This window comes from Sus scrofa, chromosome 16 (assembly GCF_054392235.1).
Source record: "Sus scrofa isolate SSC_HxYL_T2T_F1_AM1 chromosome 16, Sscrofa_HxYL_maternal_Yorkshire_Landrace_v2.0, whole genome shotgun sequence".
NCBI lineage: Eukaryota > Metazoa > Chordata > Mammalia > Artiodactyla > Suidae > Sus > Sus scrofa.
Genome location: NC_139398.1, coordinates 22,113,359 through 22,133,655, shown reverse-complemented (window position 1 = coordinate 22,133,655; position 20,297 = coordinate 22,113,359). Strand labels below are relative to the sequence as shown.

General features: G+C 33.9%; 1 protein-coding gene across 18 annotated transcripts in view; it reads left to right on the top strand.

Moving 5' to 3' along the window:
* The window catches only part of CDH12 (cadherin 12), a 989,627-nt gene that overhangs the window by 888,587 nt on the left and 80,743 nt on the right, over positions 1-20,297 (top strand). For all 18 annotated transcript variants that reach the window (XM_085001686.1, XM_021077037.2, XM_085001675.1 and 15 more), the window contains one exon: positions 9,609-9,776. In XM_085001686.1, the coding sequence (XP_084857812.1) occupies positions 9,609-9,776 (168 nt within the window). The remainder of the gene's footprint in view (positions 1-9,608; positions 9,777-20,297) is intronic.

Below are 20,297 nucleotides of genomic sequence, written 5' to 3'. Positions count from 1 at the left end.
ATGATAACTAGTTCTTCATGCACAGAAACCATTAAGAAGACTTTTTGTCAAATTTATCACCTTGTGGTAGATAAGAGTAAATCAAAAATCAAAGATAACTGCAATTTCTCAGAAATAGCCTCCATTTGTTCCACCCATATAGCTTCCTTTTATGATTTCTTTTGCTTTTATTAAATAAAATGCATGAAAAACTAATATTATTGAAAATTTTCCACATCTGAGTTTGAATACAGTTTAAAATAATTTCTAAAGGAAGAGTCTCACCAAAACTTCTGATGCCTATATGAAGAGATAAATATAACTATTTATTGTTAATTTAGAATGAGAATTTTTTTTTAAAAAATTACTATTGATATTGCCATTTAACAAACATTCCTAGCATCTCTATCCAAGGCATACATATGGCAAGTTTATTTATAAATAATATAAATTGATACATTCTATGAAATAAGCCCCAAAATGATAGTTCTCTTTAAAATTGTCTAATTTGGCAATTATTTGGTTAATTAAGAGATTGTTTATGTGAATTAAAATGTGTGCATTTATGTACCTGCCTCAAATGATTATTAAACATTTAAAAACACTAATATTTAGACATGTTTATAAAAAGTTAGCATTTATCTTTATTATACTTAATGTTTATAAAAATTAAAATGTTTATCATATTGGCATATTATGTTATTAGTTATATTTTACACTTAATGTTCACTATATGTTAGAGAAACTTTTATAATCTAGAAAACGTTAAACAATAGGCATTAAAATATGAAATTGAGATGCTAAATATTTCTACAGCATTTATAATATAATTATTTCAATCAGGAAAACAAACATCATTATAAATGATTAATCTCATGACTTAATTTACATTTAAAATTCTTTAATGTATTTGAATTTTTCTCTAAATGATTTCAAAATTTGGGTCAGATAACTTGATATTGCTGTTTTGTGTATCATGTAGTGTTGATTTTCATAAATAATCTGAGCTTTACCTGAGAAAGCATTATAATACTATTTTATTTCAACATTTAAAAAAATTATATAACTTTAAATTGTCTAAAATGAAAAAATATACATCACAGAAATGTTATTATTTTGATCACTTTAAGTGGACTATTCAATGGCACTACTTACGTTCGTATTGTTGTGTAACCATCACCACCATCCATCTCCAGAATTTCTTTGTTTAATGGCCATATCCACAGCCTATGGAAGTTCCAGGCCAGAGACTGAATCCTAGCTGCAGCTCTAACCTATGCCACAGCTGCAGCAACGCTAGATCTTTTAACCACAGAGTTGGACCAGGGATCGAACCCACACCTCCGCAGCCACCCGAGGTCCTGCAGTTGGATTCTTAACCCACTGTACCACCGTAGGAACTCCCCAGAACTTTGTTGTCAATGTCAATTTCTGTGCATTTTCAAAAAATGTGCATTTATAAGTTTTTATTTTATGTATTTATATGTGCATTTATAGCATTCATAAGAGAACAATTGCGTGAGAATGGGATTGCATGCATGAGCTACTTTCTTCTTCTCTTTTTATTTGCTATTCTGATATTTCATGCTCTATGATTCTGTCCCAGCTTCTGTCTGGGAAATCTGATGAAAGTTAATGAGAGAACTGACACTTTCTCAGGATGTTTCCTTTTGAGTTCGATTATCACCTTTTGTTTGGAGATTATGATCTTCAAGACTGGGTCCTAAATAAAACCTCCTCCATTCTGACAGACCTTTTATTCTTTCCAGTCTTCAAAAAAATGTGTTAGTGTTTTAAAGCCCCATAATAAAATTAAAACATGGGCCAGACTTTATATTTTGAGCTCCTTTATATATATACTACTATTTAAATATTTACAGTGTTTTATGGCCTGAACATACTTTTGATATTAATTCAGAGTAAAGTATTACAGGATTTAGATGCTTCAGTCAGTGCTGATAAGAGACAGATCCTCTTTTTTTCCCTCAAAATTGAAATAAAAAAGTACTTGCCTTCACAAAGTAGTCACTCCTTTAACCCTTTTTGCATTGACAAGGACTGATGATGGATATAGCAAGAGCAAGGAAAGAAATTGATGCTACTAAATATAAGGAATGATAAACAAGTCCAGGAAATAGATGATTATTAAGATTAAACAACACATGTTTTTACTGCTTTTGCAATATTTTAAATGTGAGTAGTAAAATGTACTGCAGACAATGATTTCCTTGTCTTCTGCCTTGTCACACTTTACAAGAACTCTGTGTGAACTCCACTTGCCTTATTTTAGAAACCAGAGAATGCACACCTCAGCAGATAGAACTAAGAATGTTTGGCCTTGAAAGGAAAATACTCCAGAGGAATGTGATACATGCCTTTAGGAAGTTGTAGAGCTGTCATGTAGAAGAGGAAGTAGCTGTATTTCTGTGTTGCTTGAGAGCTAAGAGACCTATCAATGGCTGGTGTATTTCAGTAGGAAAGAATTTTGGTTTCACTTTTTTTAAAGATGTTAACACTTGTACATAAATAAGAGGAGTGCTTCATGAGATTGTGGGTTTCACATTACATGAAGTGTTAAAGCAAATGATGAGTGAATCCAGTGGAGCTGGATTTGATTCTTAATTCCTCCGAAGCACATTTATTTATAACCAATGGCCTGATAGGTGCTGTATTAACAAGATACTGAGATAAACTAATCAAATCCTCAAACAGATCCCCATCTACGTGGGGAGGGAGAATTAGGTCCTAAGAAGATAGCATCTGGGTTTTGCAGGATACAATTCTATGATGCATAGTGCAGCTGCTGGGCTTTAGGTATAGTTTGATGAAAGGGGAGAAACTTCCTGAAGAAAGAACTTGGGAGAAGTGACTTCTAAATCTTGAAGAATAGTTAAAGTGTGTAATAGGTGCAAAGTTGGAGCAAGCAATATTTAAATTTTATTCCTACCCAAGATAACCTGATAATTCTTCTTGTCCTCAAAATGCATTATTGGAAATACTTTAAAAAAATTATACATGTTAACCATGTAGTCATAGACACTATATTTTTGTTAATATTGTTTAAGAAGGTGCTAGGTTAAAAAAAAATCCATTACAGAAGCAATAGGAAATCAGTATAGATTTTCAGATATAATGCCCATTACAGTCCTATGAGGATGCATTTGACAACAGATAGAAAGGAAGTGGAGCAGCTGTTTGTGGATCCATCTCAGAAAGAACATTTCCAGCAGAGAGAAGGAGAGTGTGCAAATTGCTAGTGAACAAAGAAGGGAGTTGTGGAAGGTAAGAAACATCAGAGAGTTAAGCAGAAGGGTAGAGATTATGTGAGATCTTTAATCTGAGTGACCCAGAAAATCTCTGAGAATTTCAGATTGAGGGGCTCTGTGACCTGCTTCATGCTCAGACCTTACCACTGTGGTCACTCTTTAAAGAACAGATTAGTGGCCTAGGTCTCCTTTGAATTTGAATTTGAATGGAGAACACAGCCATTCATCAATTTTTCATTTTATCTTTCTCTATCTATCTATCCATTTATCCTAATGGTCTCAAATCAGTAATTAACATTTCTCCAGTTTTATTGAGATATAATTTGCATATAGGATGTGTAAGCATAAGGTATACAATGTGTGGATTCGATACACTTATACATTGCAAAATGATCACCGCCATAGTGTTAGCCAACACTTCCGTCATGCTATATAATTGCCATTTCCTTTCTATGATCAGAACTTTTAAGCACTACTCTTTTAGCAACTTTCCAGTATATAATACAGTAATATTAACTATAATCACCATGGGATATATTAGATACCCAGACCTTATTCATCTCATGACTGTAATTTTGTGCCTCTTGATCAACATCTCCCTATTTCTCCCACCCCACAGGACCTGATAACCACTATTCTACTCTGTTTCTATAAGTTCAGCTGGTTTATCATCTACAAATAAATGATATAATAGAGTATTAGTCTTTCTCTGATGACTTATTTCACTTATCATAATATTCTCAAGTTTCATCCGTATTGCTGCAAGTGGCAAGATTTTTTCATTCTTACGACTGTATTTTTGAATTATATTCCAATAAATTACATCTTCTTTATTCAATCATATGCTGATGGACACTTAGGTTGTTTTCATGTCTTAGCTATTGTGAATGATGCTGCAGTGAGCATGGAATTGCAGATATATCTTCAAGACTTTGTTCTCACTTAATATTTATAAGTGGACAAGTGTAATTGATGGATCATATGGTTGTTTTCTGTTTATAAGGAACCTCCATACTATTTTCTGTAGTGGCTATATCAGTTACATCCCTACCAGCAGTGCCCAGGGGGTTCATTCTTCTCCACATCTTTGCCAGTACTTGTTATCTCTTGCCCTTGGCTTCTTGATAACAGCCATTCCAACAATGGTAAAGTGATTTCTTGTTGTAGTTTTGATGTATGTACATTTTCCTGATGATTATTTATGTCAAGCACCTTTTCATGTAACTATTAGCCACTTATATGACTTCTATGGAAAAAAAAAAAAAAACTCTGTTAAGTTCCTCTGCCCATTTTTAAATCAGATTTCTTTTTTTACTTATTGAGGTGTGTGATTTGGTTATAGATATTACCTCCTTATCAGATATATGATTTGCAAATGTTTTATCCCATTCAATAGGGTGCCTTTTCATTTTTGTTGATTATTCCTTTGCTATGCAGAAGCTTTCTATTTTGATGTAGTCCTACTTGTTGGTTTTCAAGATGTCTTGCCAAAGGGTTTATTTACCTTTGAAAACCACTGTCTTGTGTCTCTCCCTCTTTGTGGGCTTATACCATCCCTCCCAACAATGGTGTGCTGCAGCTACCTCAGCCTTTGAGTACTTTTCTTGTGCACTTTGGAAAAATGATGCTCTCCTCCTTTCTTTCCCTCCTCCTTTATTCCTCCTTATGTTTTTTGTTTGTTTGTTTAGAGAAATCACATATTTAATGGTGTCAGGCTGGAGACATCCTGTTTCTTTTTTTAAAAAGTTTTATTAAAGTATAGTTAATTTATAAGGATGTAATCCTTTCTGCTATACAACAAAGTGACCCAGTCATAAATATACACATATTCCCTCTCTCTCAGATTCTTTTCCCACATAGATTATCGCATAATACTGGGTAGAGTTTTCTGTGCTATACAGAAGGTCCCCAATGGTGAATCATTTCATATACCTCAATGTGCCTCTGCCAACCCCATAGCCCCAGTCTATTGCTCCCACACCCCACACATGTCCCCTTTGGTAATCATAAGTTTTTCAAAGTCTGTGAGTCAGTTTCTATTCTACAAATAAGTTTACTTGTATCCTTTTTTTTTTTTTAATTTTCCACTTATGGGTGATATTATATGATGTTTGTCTTTTACAGTCCAACTAACTTCACTTAATGTGATAGTTTCTAGCTACATCCATGTCGCTGCAAATGGCATTATTTCATTCTTGTCTGTGGCTGAGTAATATTCCTTTGTATATATGTACCACATCTTCTTTATCCATTCCTCTGTTTAGGTTTCTTCCACGTCTTGGCTATCATAAATAGCACTGCACTGAACATCTCTGTATGCCCAGGAGTGGGATTGCTGGATCGTATGGTAGTTCTAATTTTAGTTTTTTGAGGAACTGCCATACTGTTTTCCTTAGTGGTTATCCTGTGTTCTTTGTAATTCTGCCTCTTCCACTTCTCAGAGATTACAGATATCAGGTCTTTCTTCAGAGAGGACATTTCTGATACTACCCTCAAAAACACTCGATTTCATTTTCCTCATAATAATCACCATCTGAAATAACAATTATTTAAGAGATTCTTTCTGGCCTCCTCACCACTCCACAGGAACACTTACCCAGTAAATGTACATCCCATGAAGGAACCTGGTAAAGACTCTACCAGCTATTATCCTGGATGAAGACAGATGATCCCCAGTTGGACAATTTGAGATTAGTTAATAAAATACTGTTTATTAAAGGGTGAGCAGATTGTAGGGAAATTATAAGTGATAAAGCAGAATCTGGAGAAGAAATAAGCAGTGGCTGCAGTTACCACAGTGAGGTTGAAGGAACGAGGGAGCCCTGGAGAGAGGCAGGCAGAGACCACAGCAGGGCAGAGTGTAGGACGTGGGGGATCCATGGTCAGAAAAATTTAACCTTATCCTACTTATACCATCCAATCTTCTGCAAATTGGCCTAAGGCAACCAGAAGCTGAAGTGCAGAGAAGAATCTAGAAAAATGTATAAAATAGAACTGAATGGGCAGATGGAAGAGTGTTCATTATTACACCCTTAAACCTAGAAACAGTGCCTGACTGGGACATATTCTAGCACAAGTTTTGACTGAATCTATTATCCTGTGTCTCAGTACTGCACATCAACACTCAATTCAAGAAATAACCAAGTAAAACCAAATCTGTGTTCACACATGCAATATTTTATGATTTTTCATAAATAGTATTATGTTTTTTCATCTCAAAAAGTTATCATCAGAATTTCTAACCCAATTTTACAAAATAAGCTGAGACCCACCAAAATTGAAGGGTTTACATACAACATAAGGGTTATTGCAAAGGGAGAATATATCCCCTGGCAGATTAGTATCCTTGCACATATTAATTTAAGCGTATAATTCTTTCAACGATATATTTCCTTTTGTTTTGGCAGAAATAAAATCTAGTTTTCTCATTCTTGTTTTTACTCCAGTTATCTTGATTGTATATGTTGCAAAGTTCATCAGGTACAAGACACTCAAATCATACCAAGATTCAATGTGTACTTGCCTCTCTACTCTTTTCCCCAATAAATAGGATTTATTTCAGACATATCAAATTAATTAAAGTTTGTGGTATCATGACTGCCAAGTATCTGTGAAATATTTATACTGTTCTATAAAATGTTTTGCTTTTTTTTTTCTTTCTAAGCTTAGTCTTTTATCATGAAGGCTATTGCTGTATCTTTATACTCAAATACTGAAAAATAAAGATGGTCACTTGAACCTAAATCCAATATCTGAAGTATCAGAATGTAGCATTTTCTTCTGCTGGATACACTCTGACATGGAAGCACTTTAGTCCAGTCCTTAGCAAGGTTCCCCCTTGCTAAAGATCACAAAACTCATTTTGTTTGTTTGGTATTAAATGTTAGGTGGTTAAGAAAACATCTGTGGCCATAAAAAGAGTAATTTTTTGAAAAGGAGATTCTCCTCCCCCAGGCTTTTTTAGTAGACCACAGTATTTAAGGATTCTCTTCTCACAGAGAACTTTGTAGTCTGTCTGATTCCTTGGATTCAACTCTAAAAAATTCCACAATGACATATTTTATTTCTCTGGGACAGTGGTTCTTAATGGAAATTGTGATGGGGAAGGGGAAACACATCTTGGTCATCAGAGATTTTCTTCGAAGCTACATGTACAACCCCCCTTTCCTCTTCAAGTTTTAACATACAGTCTTGCAATTGGGCAGATTTACACTTAAAAAAGGCCTAGAAGCAGCAGAAAGATCACTGATTAGATACAAGATGCAGCAGGAGGAAAGGACAGTTAGGGCTCTTAATCTTAATGATGATTATAACAAATAAGCAGAAAGAAAAAAAAAAGCTAGTCTTTTTTTGTTTGTTTTGTTTTGTTTTTAATGGCTTTACCCCAGGTATTTTCCTGAAATTTCCTGGAATTTCCTGGCTAGGGACTGAATCCAAGCCACAGCTGCATTCTATGCCACAATGCGGCAATACCAGATCCTTTAACCCACTCCACTGGGCAGGGGATGAAACCTGTGCCTCTAAAGGGAAACAAGCTGCTGCAGTTGGAGTCTTAACTTGCTGTGCCACAGCAACATCTCCCCCCAAAATCTCTTCTTAAATAAGTCTGGTACTGCCTATTTGCTCTCTTTTACATAGCACCTTAATGTGATTGCCTGTGTGTGTATGTATATATAAATTATATATATATAAAACCTGTGCTTATAATTTTTTTCTTTTTTTTGCTTTTTGCAGCTGTACCTGCAGCATATGGACATCCCCAGACTAGCGGGTCAAAGCAGAGCTTCATCTGCATCCTATGCCGCAGCCACAGAAATGCTATCTATAAATTTTCATATCGGAAATTTCAGTATTAGAAGTGAAGTGAGCAAAATAAAAATTGTATACATATGTATTTATTAGCAGTGAATTGAGTAAAGTTAAATCTGGTTCACAATAGGAAGATACAACATGAATGCGAAGTAGACCCAAGTATTTATTTAGAAAACATAAATATTATAAGGCAGGCAGGAACAAGGTAGCTGAAAGCTTGTAAGACCAGGCCACTGAGATGCAGAGAGAAAGAATCTTAGTTAAGCAATCAGAAATGAAACATCAGGAATCCAAGCTGAAGAAAGGACAAACAGATTGAAGTAAAAAGGTGTTAGTACCAGAGCATGAATAAAAGAGCAGTAGCAAAAAATGGAACTTGCCTTTTTTGCAACCATTTCTTGCCAAAGGCCAGAAGAACTCTTAGACTGCAGTTTATGTCTGAATTAGCAACAGAACAGCATTTTGTGTGTTGACAGTGGAAAGTACAGATAAAGTGAAGATGTATATTTAGTTTTTGATTTATATGCTATATTTTGTGTTGACAGTTGACATCAACTTTGTTATTCACATTTGCTATATTATTTAAGAAATAAAAATTTCAAAGACGCACAGGTTTAAGACAAACACTCTGCAATTACTCCCTAAAATCACTCGGTATAGATTTGAATTGGTTATAAAATTTATTCATGCAACAAATCCAGAAAGTTTTAGTTATTTCACTATGAATAAATATACTGTAAATATAAATAAGTTGCACACTTGGACACAAGGGCAGAAAATGAGTAATATGTATAAATATGCATATATATCATTTGATTTATGATTATAAATTTTTTATAGATTCCTTCCTTCATTCATTTAAATAGTCAATTGTTCAACACATTCTTACTGGACTTTTTTTAAAATGGCAGACCCTCCATTAGAGGCTGGAGTAAATTGTTGACAAGAGACAGAAATCCCTGCAATGACAGCTTAATAAGATCTAAATAAAGAAATTCTGTATCTAAAATAAAAAGAAATCCAAAAGGCAAAATAAAATACACAAAGGAAATATTATGAATGTTTAGAAAAGTAATATATGTATCCTAAAAAAATACAGATAAGAATGAAGAATATGTCATTCTTTAGAAATCTCATGCTCAGTGTAATCACTTAACTTTTTTACTCTGTATGTAAAATATAAATATTATTTAATGACAATTCTTTTTTAAAGATAAGGTTATTCTGTATACATTTTGTTTATAATTTGGTTATAACTTGGTTGACTTAATGAATGATGACTGTCTTTTAGAGCTGATACATTGTTCATTAACTGTATTCCACAATGGGGCACTGCATTTAATTACAATGGCTGTACCCACAATGTATTTATTTGTATTCTAACTATTGGACATTTTGGGTGATTCACTTTTAAAAATACACAGAATTTTTGTAGCATGACTTTGCTAATGAATCTCGATAGAATCATTTTCTTGTTGTGGGCGGGCTCTTTTATTTGAGAAAGCACAACATTTGTGGTATTTATCTTTTATTTTATTTTTCCCTCGTAAGGTGTTATTAGGACCGCTTTGCCAAACATGGACAGGGAAGTCAAAGAACAATACCAAGTCCTCATCCAAGCCAAGGATATGGGCGGACAACTGGGAGGGTTGGCCGGAACGACAATAGTCAATATCACCCTCACGGATGTCAATGACAACCCACCTCGATTCCCCAAAAGTATGTTCTTTCCTGTTAAGTCTAAATCAGTGAAGCTTTTTAAAAAAATGTTGTACATTTTATTGAATTTTACAGAAATTGTAATTTTCCAATTTTGGTTTTTAGGAAGCAGAAGGTAAAAATTAAATGACTTCAGAATTTCAGTTTTCCGTTAGAATCATGCATAGTGTGACTTTAATAGAAAACAATATCAATGAGTCAATAATTACATGAGTTTTATGTTATCAATTTTTATGAAAGTAAAATATTCACAATAGGTCGGGGTAGTGCCTAGTTTTTTTATTGACAAAGTAACATAAATATGAAAATTATGATATAGTTTTACCCATACTTATATATGCCACCATACTATTTGTTATAATTAGCATAAATTCTTTGCCTTCACTTTAGCAATTATATGTGTTGAATTATTTTCATATAACTTCCTTGGAAATATCAGAGGATATTACAGCAATGCTATTTCATTACTTAGTTTTATTTTATTTTAGTTTTGCAATAGGTGAAAATTGCTACAGTTTCTATGATAATAGAATGATCCACACCTATATCTTCTCTGTAGCTCTGTGTTTCTTATTGAAAATGAATACTTCTCACTTGTGATACATCTAGTTTTCTCTTGCAATATTGCATTTAACACCAATAAGTACCTGTTCAATTTATGGTACATCTTCAAGGATTATTGTTCAGCATTCTTAGGACTCAGAATATAGAAATTGAGTTTCTGTCTTTGTTTAAAGAACTCGATAAAGTCACGAGATACTCATTCACATGAATAGTTTTTAAAAAATGATTTTCGACTTCTAACTCCAGGAGAATTTATCTCCCTAAGTGTGTAACACTAGGAATACTTAATTAAATGAATATTTTATTCCTTTAGCTGTACAGTTTTCCACAGTTTACTACTTTGTCGTTTTTTTCCTTAAAATTATCAATGTGCATTTTCTTAGGGAATTGTCTTTTCTTAGTGATCAGAAAGCAAGTTTACTAGACAAGTGTGATAAGAGTGACAATCAGAAACCATTATACTTTAGCAGATGGGATATATGTGGCAAATGGCTGGTAAATAATATGTTGTAATTAGTGACACAGAGTCCTAGAGTGATCCTTTCCCTTACTTTTCTATTAAGGGCAACAGAAAAATATACAAGTAAATATTTAAAAGGAGAGAAAATAATGATTTGATGCTCTAGGATATGGCACTGATGCTCAAGAATATGTTCCCCACTCAAAAACTATGATTTTTTTTTAAAAAAATTTACTACTTAATTACGTCAATCTGTAAGAGTTAATTGAGTATAGTTTGAAAGATGGTTCAACTTTTACTTAAAGGTGACACTGTGAACTCAAATTCAACTCCTGTCTTGGATTATATGTACATAAAAAATATGTTCACTCTAGAGTATAGCAAATAGCAAAGATTTTCCTAGGTAGTGCCAATATTCTTATTCAGGAGTATGATATTGATATTTTTCAGATAAGGAGTTTACAACTCACTTAGTGGAAAGAAAAAACTTGTGGGAATGGATGACACGTAGTTTGCAAAAGTTTGTACAGGGATCCAGACAAATAGGATGGGGTGCAATAAGAAAATGAAAATGTCCCAATGGGAGAGCAACTGGAGTATGGTGAGGGAAACAGGAGGGCATGCTTAGGTCTCAGGCAAACAGGAAGAGCACTTCCAGATCTTAGCTAGTGAAAAGAGAATCTGGATAAAGTAACAGGCTTGTTTGGAATTTATTCCAAGTTGAATCTCTAGGTCGAAAGGTAACTAGGTGATACCCACTAGGTAATAGTGTGGGGATAGGAGTTCCTGTTGTGGCTCAGTGGAAACTAAACTGACTAGGATCCACTAGGATGTGGGTTCAGTCCCTGGCCCTGCTCAGTAGATTAAGGATCCAGCATTTTGATGAGCTGTGGTGTAGGTCACAGATGCAGCCCAGATCACTCACTCTGTGGCTGTGGCACAGAGCTGTAGCTCTGATTGGACCCCTTGGGAACAGAATGTAAAGGCTCTAAAAGCTCAAATGCCTTTACCCCCACAGTCTTTTTTTTTTTTTTTTCTTTATAGGACTAGAGTCAAATTAGAGCTGCTGCAGACTTAGCTCAAATCCCAAGTTGCTGTGGCTGTGGCAGAGGCCGGCAGCAGCTCCAATTCAAGTCCTAGCCCTGAAAAACAACAAAACAAAACAAAACAAAAACCAAAAATGGTGAGGGTAAAGACATTTGAACTTTTAGAGCATTTACATGCTGTTTCAAGAACTTCATCATTTTCTTATTTTCCTTTATTTTCTCAGAAACTCTCCGAGATCTTTATTTCCCCCATTTTACTAACAAAACTGAGGCTTAGAGAAATTAATTTGCCTGAGATCAAAAAACTGTCAAAGGTTTTTTTTTTTTTTTTACTCTAAAGTTCAAATACCTTCTGATTTAACATGAAAATGAAAATGTATTCTTTTCTTTAATTTGCCACTCTAAAGTCATATTTTTGCAAAAAAGTTGCAAGATATATGTTGAATAGTCACCATAAACAGAAATGAGAGGATAGAATACACAAAATAGATCACTGTGATCCAATTATTTTCTTTTTCTATTACATGCATATTTGAACTATAGCCTGAAAGTATAATAGGTGGGAGATATTTTTGAATCATGAGAAAGAAGAGGGTTTTCACATTTTGCATGAATAAAAAATTAATCCCCTTGAAATTTTTCATGCCTTTGTGTCAAGCCCTTTTTACTGTACTGTCATTTTGAATTACATCCTTCAGAGGAAAATACAGAATACATTTATAAACAGAAAAACTACCTCTTTAGAAGCCAGTGCTCTTTTTGAAGGAATATTCCTCAAGCGGATCAATTAAACTGAAAATATGACATAAAAGTACAAACTGATATAATAACCTTTTGAATGTGAAAGTCAAGAAAACATGTTTCATGCATAAAATAAGAAAAAGAGCATCCTTCACAACTAGCTATATTCATTCATATCAGTTAAGCAATTATGTTGAAAAAAATCTTTCTTCAGACCAACTTCATAGAGCTACATTTTTCCTTTCTTAAAAATGCACATGATAATTTCTTAAAATTTACTAATCATAATTTGTTTTGGCTTTGTGTGTGTACATATGCGTGTGTGACATTGTTAAGCACCTATTTCTATTGATTTCTTTCTATGAATCTGTAAGAAGTGAAAATAAAATGAAATGGTACATCCATTTGCATAATGCAATCTAAATAATTTGCTGTTTTTCTGGTGCAAAATAGATGGTTTGTGAGGCATCAAAATTTCCTGCCAATTTGACTTGATGCTTATGATAATGATATTGACCATGTGTCATGTACAATGCAAAGTGATTTCCATATATATCTCCATTTAACTTTACAATGATTATATAGTATTTTCTCAATTTTGTAAATAAAATATCAAGATTATATTATTAATGAAAGTTAAGTAAGATCATGAAGCCTCTAGGTGGGAGAACCAAGACCTAATCTTATGAAGGGACTTTATTTTTTTATTTTTTTTATTTTTTTCAGAGTTTTGTTCTTTTTCTTTTTTTTAAATTTTTTTAAATTTTTTCCACTGTACAGCATGAAGACCAAGTTACACATACATGTATACATATTTTTCCTCCCATTGTTGTGTTGTGATATAAGTATCTAGACAGTTCTCAATTGGATCTCATTGTAAATCCATTACAAGAGCAATGGTTTGCATCTGTTAACCTCAAGCTCCCAATCCCTCCCACTCCCTCCCTCTCTCTCCTTCTCCCATTGGGCAATCACAAGTCTGTTCTCCAAGTCCATGATTTTCTTTCCTGTGGAAATGTTCATTTGTGCAGTATATTAGATTCCAGTTATAAGTGATATCATATGGCATTTGTCTTTGACTTTCTGACTTATTTCACTCAGTATGACAGTCTCTAGTTCCATCCATGATGCTGCAAATGGCATTATGTCTTTCTTTTTTATGGCTGAGTAGTACTCCATTGTGTATATACCACATCTTCCTAATCCAATCATCTGTCAATTGAAATTTGGGTTGTTTCCATGTCTTGGCTATTGTGAAGAGTGCTGCAATGAACATGCAGGTGCATGTGTCTTTTTTAAAGAAACTTTTGTCTGGATATATGCCCAAGAGTGGGATTGCGGGGTCATATGGTAGTTCTATGTATAAATTTCTAAGGTATCTCCATACTGTTCTCCATAGTGGCTCTACAATCTTACATTCCCACCAACAGGGCAGGAGGGTTCCCTTTTCCCCACACCCTCTCCAGCATTTGTTAACTGTGGACCTATTAATGATGGCCATTCTGACTGGTGTGAGGTGGTATCTCATGGTAGTTTTGATTTGCATTTCTCTAATAATCAGGGATATTGAGCATTTTTTCATGTGCTTGTTGGCCATCTATATATCTTCCTTGGAGAACAGTCTGTTCAGGTGTTTTGCCCATTTTTTCCATCGAGTGGTTGGCTTTTTTGCTGTTGCGTTGTATAGTTTATATTTCCTAGAGATTAAGCCCTTGTCCATTGCATCGTTTGAAACTATTTTCTTCCATTCTGTAAGTTGTCATTTTGTTTTCTTTTTGGTTTCCTTTGTTGTGCAAAAGCTTTTCAGTTTGATTAGGTCCCATTGGTTTATTTTTGCTCTTATTTCTGTTGCTTTGGGAGACTGACCTGAGAAAATATTCATGAGGTTGATGTCAGAGAATATTTTGCCTATGTTCTCTTCCAGGAGTTTGATGGTATCTTGTCTTATATTTAAGTCTTTCAGCCATTCTGAGTTTATTTTCATGCATGGTGTGAGGGTATGTTCTAGTTTCATTGCTTTGCATGCAGCTGTCCAGGTTTCCCAGCAATGCTTTCTGAAGAGACTGTCTTTTTCCCACTTTATGATCTTGCCTCCTTTGTCAAAGATTAATTGACAATAGGTGTCTGGGTTTATTTCTGGGTTCTCTCTTCTGTTCCATTGGTCTGTCTGTCTGTTTTGATACCAGTACCACACTGTTTTGATGACTGTGGCTTTGTAATATTGCTTGAAGTCTGGGAGAGTTATACCTCCTGATTGGTTTTTGTTCCTCAGGATTGCTTTGGCAATTCTGGGTCTTTTGTGGTTCCATGTAAATGTTTGGATTGTTTGTTCTAGTTCTGTGAAAAATGTCATGGGTGATTTGATAGGGATTGCACTGAATCTATAGATTGCTTTGGGTAGTATGGCCAATGTTGATCTTTCCAATCCATGAACTTGGAATATCTTTCCATTTCTTTACATCTTCTTTGATTTCTTTGATTAAAGTTTTATAGTTCTCGGCATATAAGTTCTTTACCTCCTTGGTCAGATGTATTCCCAGGTATTTGATTTTTGGGGGTATAATTTTAAAAGGTATCATATTTTTGTATTCCTTTTCTAATATTTCATTGTTAGTATAGAGAAATGTGACTGATTTCTGAATGTTAATTTTATTTCTTGCTACTTTGCTAAATTTGTTGATCAGTTCAAGTAGTTTTTGGGTCGAGTCCTTAGGGTTTTCTATGTATAGTATCGTGTCGTCCACATAAGTGACAGTTTTATCTCTTTCTCTTCCTATATGGATGCCTTTTATTTCTTTTGTTTGTCTAACTGCTGTGGCTAGGACTTCCAAAACTATGTTGAATAGCAGTGGTGAGAGTGGGCATCCCTGTCCTGTTCCAGATTTGAGTGGAAAGGCTTTCAGTTTTTCTCCATTGAGTATTATATTTGCTGTGGGTTTGTCATAAATGGCTTTGATTATGTTCAGGAATGTTCCCTCTATACCCACTTTGCCAAGAGTTTTGATCATAAATGGATGTTGGACTTTGTCAAATGCTTTTTCTGCATCTATTGAGATGATCATATGGTTTTCGACTTTTCTTTTGTTAATGTGGTGTATGACATTGATTGATTTGCGTATGTTGAACCATCCTTGTGAACCTGGGATGAACCCCACCTGGTCATGGTGTACGATCTTTTTGATTGGGGACTTTAGAATTTTAACTTTTCATCACTTTTCCTCTTAAAAGGCAATTGTCATATCCTTAACCCACTGAGCAAGGCCAGGGATCAAACCCTCACCCTCATTGTTCCTAGTCAGATTCATTTCCATTGTGCCACAACAGGAACTCCAAGCACATCATATTTTAGATGAAAAGAGGTAATTTATAGAAAATGTAAAGAAGTCCTTTATTTTTCCTTCTTTTTCAACACAGTATGAGTGTGATAGAACTGTTTGTATGGTAAATGAGATTAAATGTAGAAAATAGGACATTAATAATCTTCCTAAGCAAATTTCTTAGTCATAAATCAAATAGCATTTTAAAGTAACCCTGGACTTCCTGTCGTGGCACAGTGGAAAAGAATCCAGCTAGGAACCATGAGGTTTCTAGTTCAATCCCTGGCCTCGCTCAGTGGGTTAAGGATCTGGCATTGCCATGAACTGTGGTGTAGGTCGCAGACGCAGCTCAGATCTCATGTTGCTGTGCTTATGGCATAGGCTGGCAGCTACAGCTCCAATTAGACCCCTAGCCTGGGAACATCCATATGCCGCGGGTGCCACCTTCAAAAAGACAAAAAAGACAAAAATAAATAAAGTAAGCAAGCCTATTTTCATCAAATGCCTACCAATCATTTTATATTGACTGTTTCTAGTTAAAGGAATGTTTATTTAGTTATGTCAATAAAATATTATTTGCACAATAATTACTTTAAAATACATTATTGTATTCATATCACATAGTTTGTTAGTCTAACAAATAAGACACTTGTAAATTTAGGCTTAACCCCAAGGAAAAATGTTATTGTCTTTAAATCAATATGAAAACAATCAAAATAAAATTAAAGTATTATATGCATCAGCCAAAATGCCTACTGTACAAAAAGTGAGCAATATCTGACCTTCTTATTTATACAAACTGTCAAAGGATATAGATCTGTGCATAAATATATATATGCAACTATATATTCTTTGTTAATTTATGCATTCATGATATCAAAAGACAACAGAATACCCAGGTTAGTTATTGAATTATTAAGTAAATGTTTATAGCTATACATTTATTTATTGAAAACCATCAATGTGTTTAATAAAAACATATCTCTTTTCATCTTATCATTATTTTTTGGCATCCAGGTCAAGATTGGCTCTTTTACTATCTTTGCTATGTTTAAAGAGGTATTATTACAGTATGTGATTCATAAAGATTTTCATTAGAATCAACATGAACTTGATTATACCTAGATGGGGCCACAAAGTCAGCTTTTCTTGTTTACCAGTTAGCATCTTGATACCTGGAAAACGGTAAGTTTCAAAACTGAAAGTTACCTGATAATACCAGATCATAAGTCATTCTGAATAAAGAAATAAATAGTAATTAGATTTTTGACAGCTACTCAGATCCAGCCTTAGAAAATGTACCCTCACATTCTGCCAGGCGCCCAGTGTTTGACTATCATGGAAATGGCTGAGAGTGACCACTAAAGATACTAGGTCATGAATTAAGTTTATTATTATGCATACTATTTCTAAATATTTATATATGTTATATTTACATATAATGTATGCAATTTACAACGCTGCAGATTCATATATTTATTTAAACAGCATCATAGGAGAAAACATTTCCTGGATTTTGAGTGCCCAGGATATGCCTGCATGTGTCATATGTGTATATTGAGAATCACTTCAATTCTTTTCCTCATTTCCTCTGTTACTGTTAAGGAATGAGTTATATTCAGATCTCACCTCCTGGAGTAAGTTGTGTACAGATCTCACTTCTCAACTAGATCTGGAGACTCTGGCCAAGGTCCTGCTTCCTACCTGCAGATCAAGTGCAAATAACTGTTAACACTCCTAGCCTGTTTCTAAATGATGCCTCCGAGGCAAAGATGGAATTTCTATTCTTATCATTGTCTCCATTCTGTTATTTTAGATAAAAGAATAAGAAAGAAAAGATGTTGGCAATCACTATGAAGGAAATACCCAAAGAAACAAGACTAAAATAATGGGTCTTATGTGAGATTCACTGCTATTTAAATGAGAATGACTACTTCAGCTTCATTCAAATATTTGAGGTTGTAAGGGTGGTGTGGACCAACTGGTCTGCAAAGTTAACAGTATAGGTCAAATGCAAGTTAAGGCTTTCCTTAATTGGAATCAGTTTTCAGTTTTAAATAGTAATAAAAATTAACATATGATGGTGTAAACATTTACATTATTTATTAATGAAAATAAATTCATAATTATGTTTTTCAAATTTACTACTACAGCCAATTTAGCATCAACTTTAGAACTCAGTTGAATTCTCATAATTAAATTTTAACCAATATTTAAGTAATTTCAGGTAGATAACACTTTTCTAGCATTCTCTTCCAGTTTTACCTAGTGTATGATTTTTTGGTCTCTACCTCCCAAAGACCTGAATAAGACCAAAAATTAGGTAAGAAGATCTTTGAAATTTTATATATGTCTGATATATGACAATTTGATGTCCTCATTTGGGAAGAAATGTTTAAAAAGCGTTAAAATGAGTGTAAATCTTAGGGGTTAAAAAAATTACACAAAGATTTATTTTCAGGTACCTTCCAGTTCTCACATAGAATGTAGGCACTAGTCATTGTATTTCATGACTATATTTCTATTGTTGAAAAATAAGTCAAGACACATTATAATACTAGCTCTTTACTAAGTGAATAATCACTTCCAGTTTAATTCTCCAATGGGTCTTTTTCTACTTCAATAAATACAAAAAAGAAATCACTATTTCCTGACAATAAGCCATGCAAATGACAATCTGTGTCTTACTCACACCTGGTTCTCCCAGTGGTTCTCAAACTGTATATGCTTAGGAATCCCTTGAGATTCTATGCCCTGGTGATGGAAGTTCTATTTCAATTGACATAAATTTGACCCAGAAATCTGAATTTTAAATGTGTTCCAATAAATTCTGATATAAGGGGTCTGTAGGGCACAATTGAAACCAGTAGTTTATTGTGATGAAGCAGCAAATGTTGATTCTCTGAGAAGGCTTTTTCATTATTTATTAACTAGAAGTAATGAGTTAATTATTTTGTACCTCATGAGAATTTTTTTATTCATGCAGAATTATATTCCTACAAAATCACAGCTATCAGGGTGGAGACAGAACATTAAGATGTATTTATTTTATATATTTTGAATTTTTTTATAATTAAGCATTTGGTTCCACATCTTGCTTAGAGGGCTTTCAAAGAGTTTACTGTTGTCATACTGATTCTTTAAGGCTGAAGTCAAACTGGATCAAACTGAATACAATTTGAATGCAAGCTCAGTGAAAAAATTTGCACTCCCAGTTCTCCAATGAGAAGGGAATAGTGAGTTTCACTAGACTCTCTGCAGGCAGGTGTATGCAAGTGAAAAATAACGGAATTTTAAAGTCATTTCTCATTGCTACTATTGTCACTATTAACATCATGTTGTGCTTTATTAATGAGTGTATGAATCCTTTAAAAATGGTGCTGACACTTTTTGATGACTTGGTCCCATTCCCCATGTGGTAAAGTGTAAAAGATTGTAGCCTGGTTGTTCCATTGCCCCATTAGCAGACTTTCAGAAGAACTGAGCTCATGACATCCAAAGTTTTTTAAGAAATCTGACTCTATTTTCCTGAACCATAGTAAATAAAGTTTAAAACTGAAGTATTATTAAAGATATTGTCACAAATCTTACCAATGTAATCAGCAACAATAAAAAGTCTAACGACCATGGGGCCAATAAATACTTAAAATATTTGTTATCATTAATATACGTATTTTCCAGTTCATGTTAAGAGGAGCTTTTTTTTTTTTTTTTTAATTACTGTAGATGCGGCTTGAATATTTTGGCATTGTATTATCCATAGCTCAAATGTGAAACTTTGCTTAAGGTATAATAAAAGCTATAGGTTCCTAAAGAAGTTAACACATAATAAAATCTAGATAAGAAATTCTCTCATCCCCACCTTCAGGCCATCCTGCAAAAGAGGAAAAAAATGTCTCTAGGTCAACTACTCGTCAATCAGAGCAATAAGTAGATGCCAACCGTAGAACAACAGAAGCTGACTTAAGTAATAATTCAGTTTTAGACCTCTGGCTGCAATCCATACATACCTCGTATTTACTTATTTAATCCTTAAATTCACAAGTCCTCAGTCTGCTTTTCTACATTTGTCTGGTAGAACTGCTTTCCCCACGTGGTACACAGGCCACTTTTCTTTATAGAATATGATGATGATAATAGGACAGCAGCTAACATTTATTCCACATGTCTTATGTAAAGGTACATTAATATTGAGTATTAGCATATTTAATCCTTATGAATAGCTTCTGTTTATTTCTATGCCTTTAGAAGAGGAACCAAAGTAAAGGAGGTAGTAAAAGATGGAGTAGAGTACTTCATTGTTGCATATGTGATACAGCAGAACATAATTGGGTAACTCATTACAGCTGTAATTTTTACATATTTATGTTTATGAAAATATGGATTACTGTAT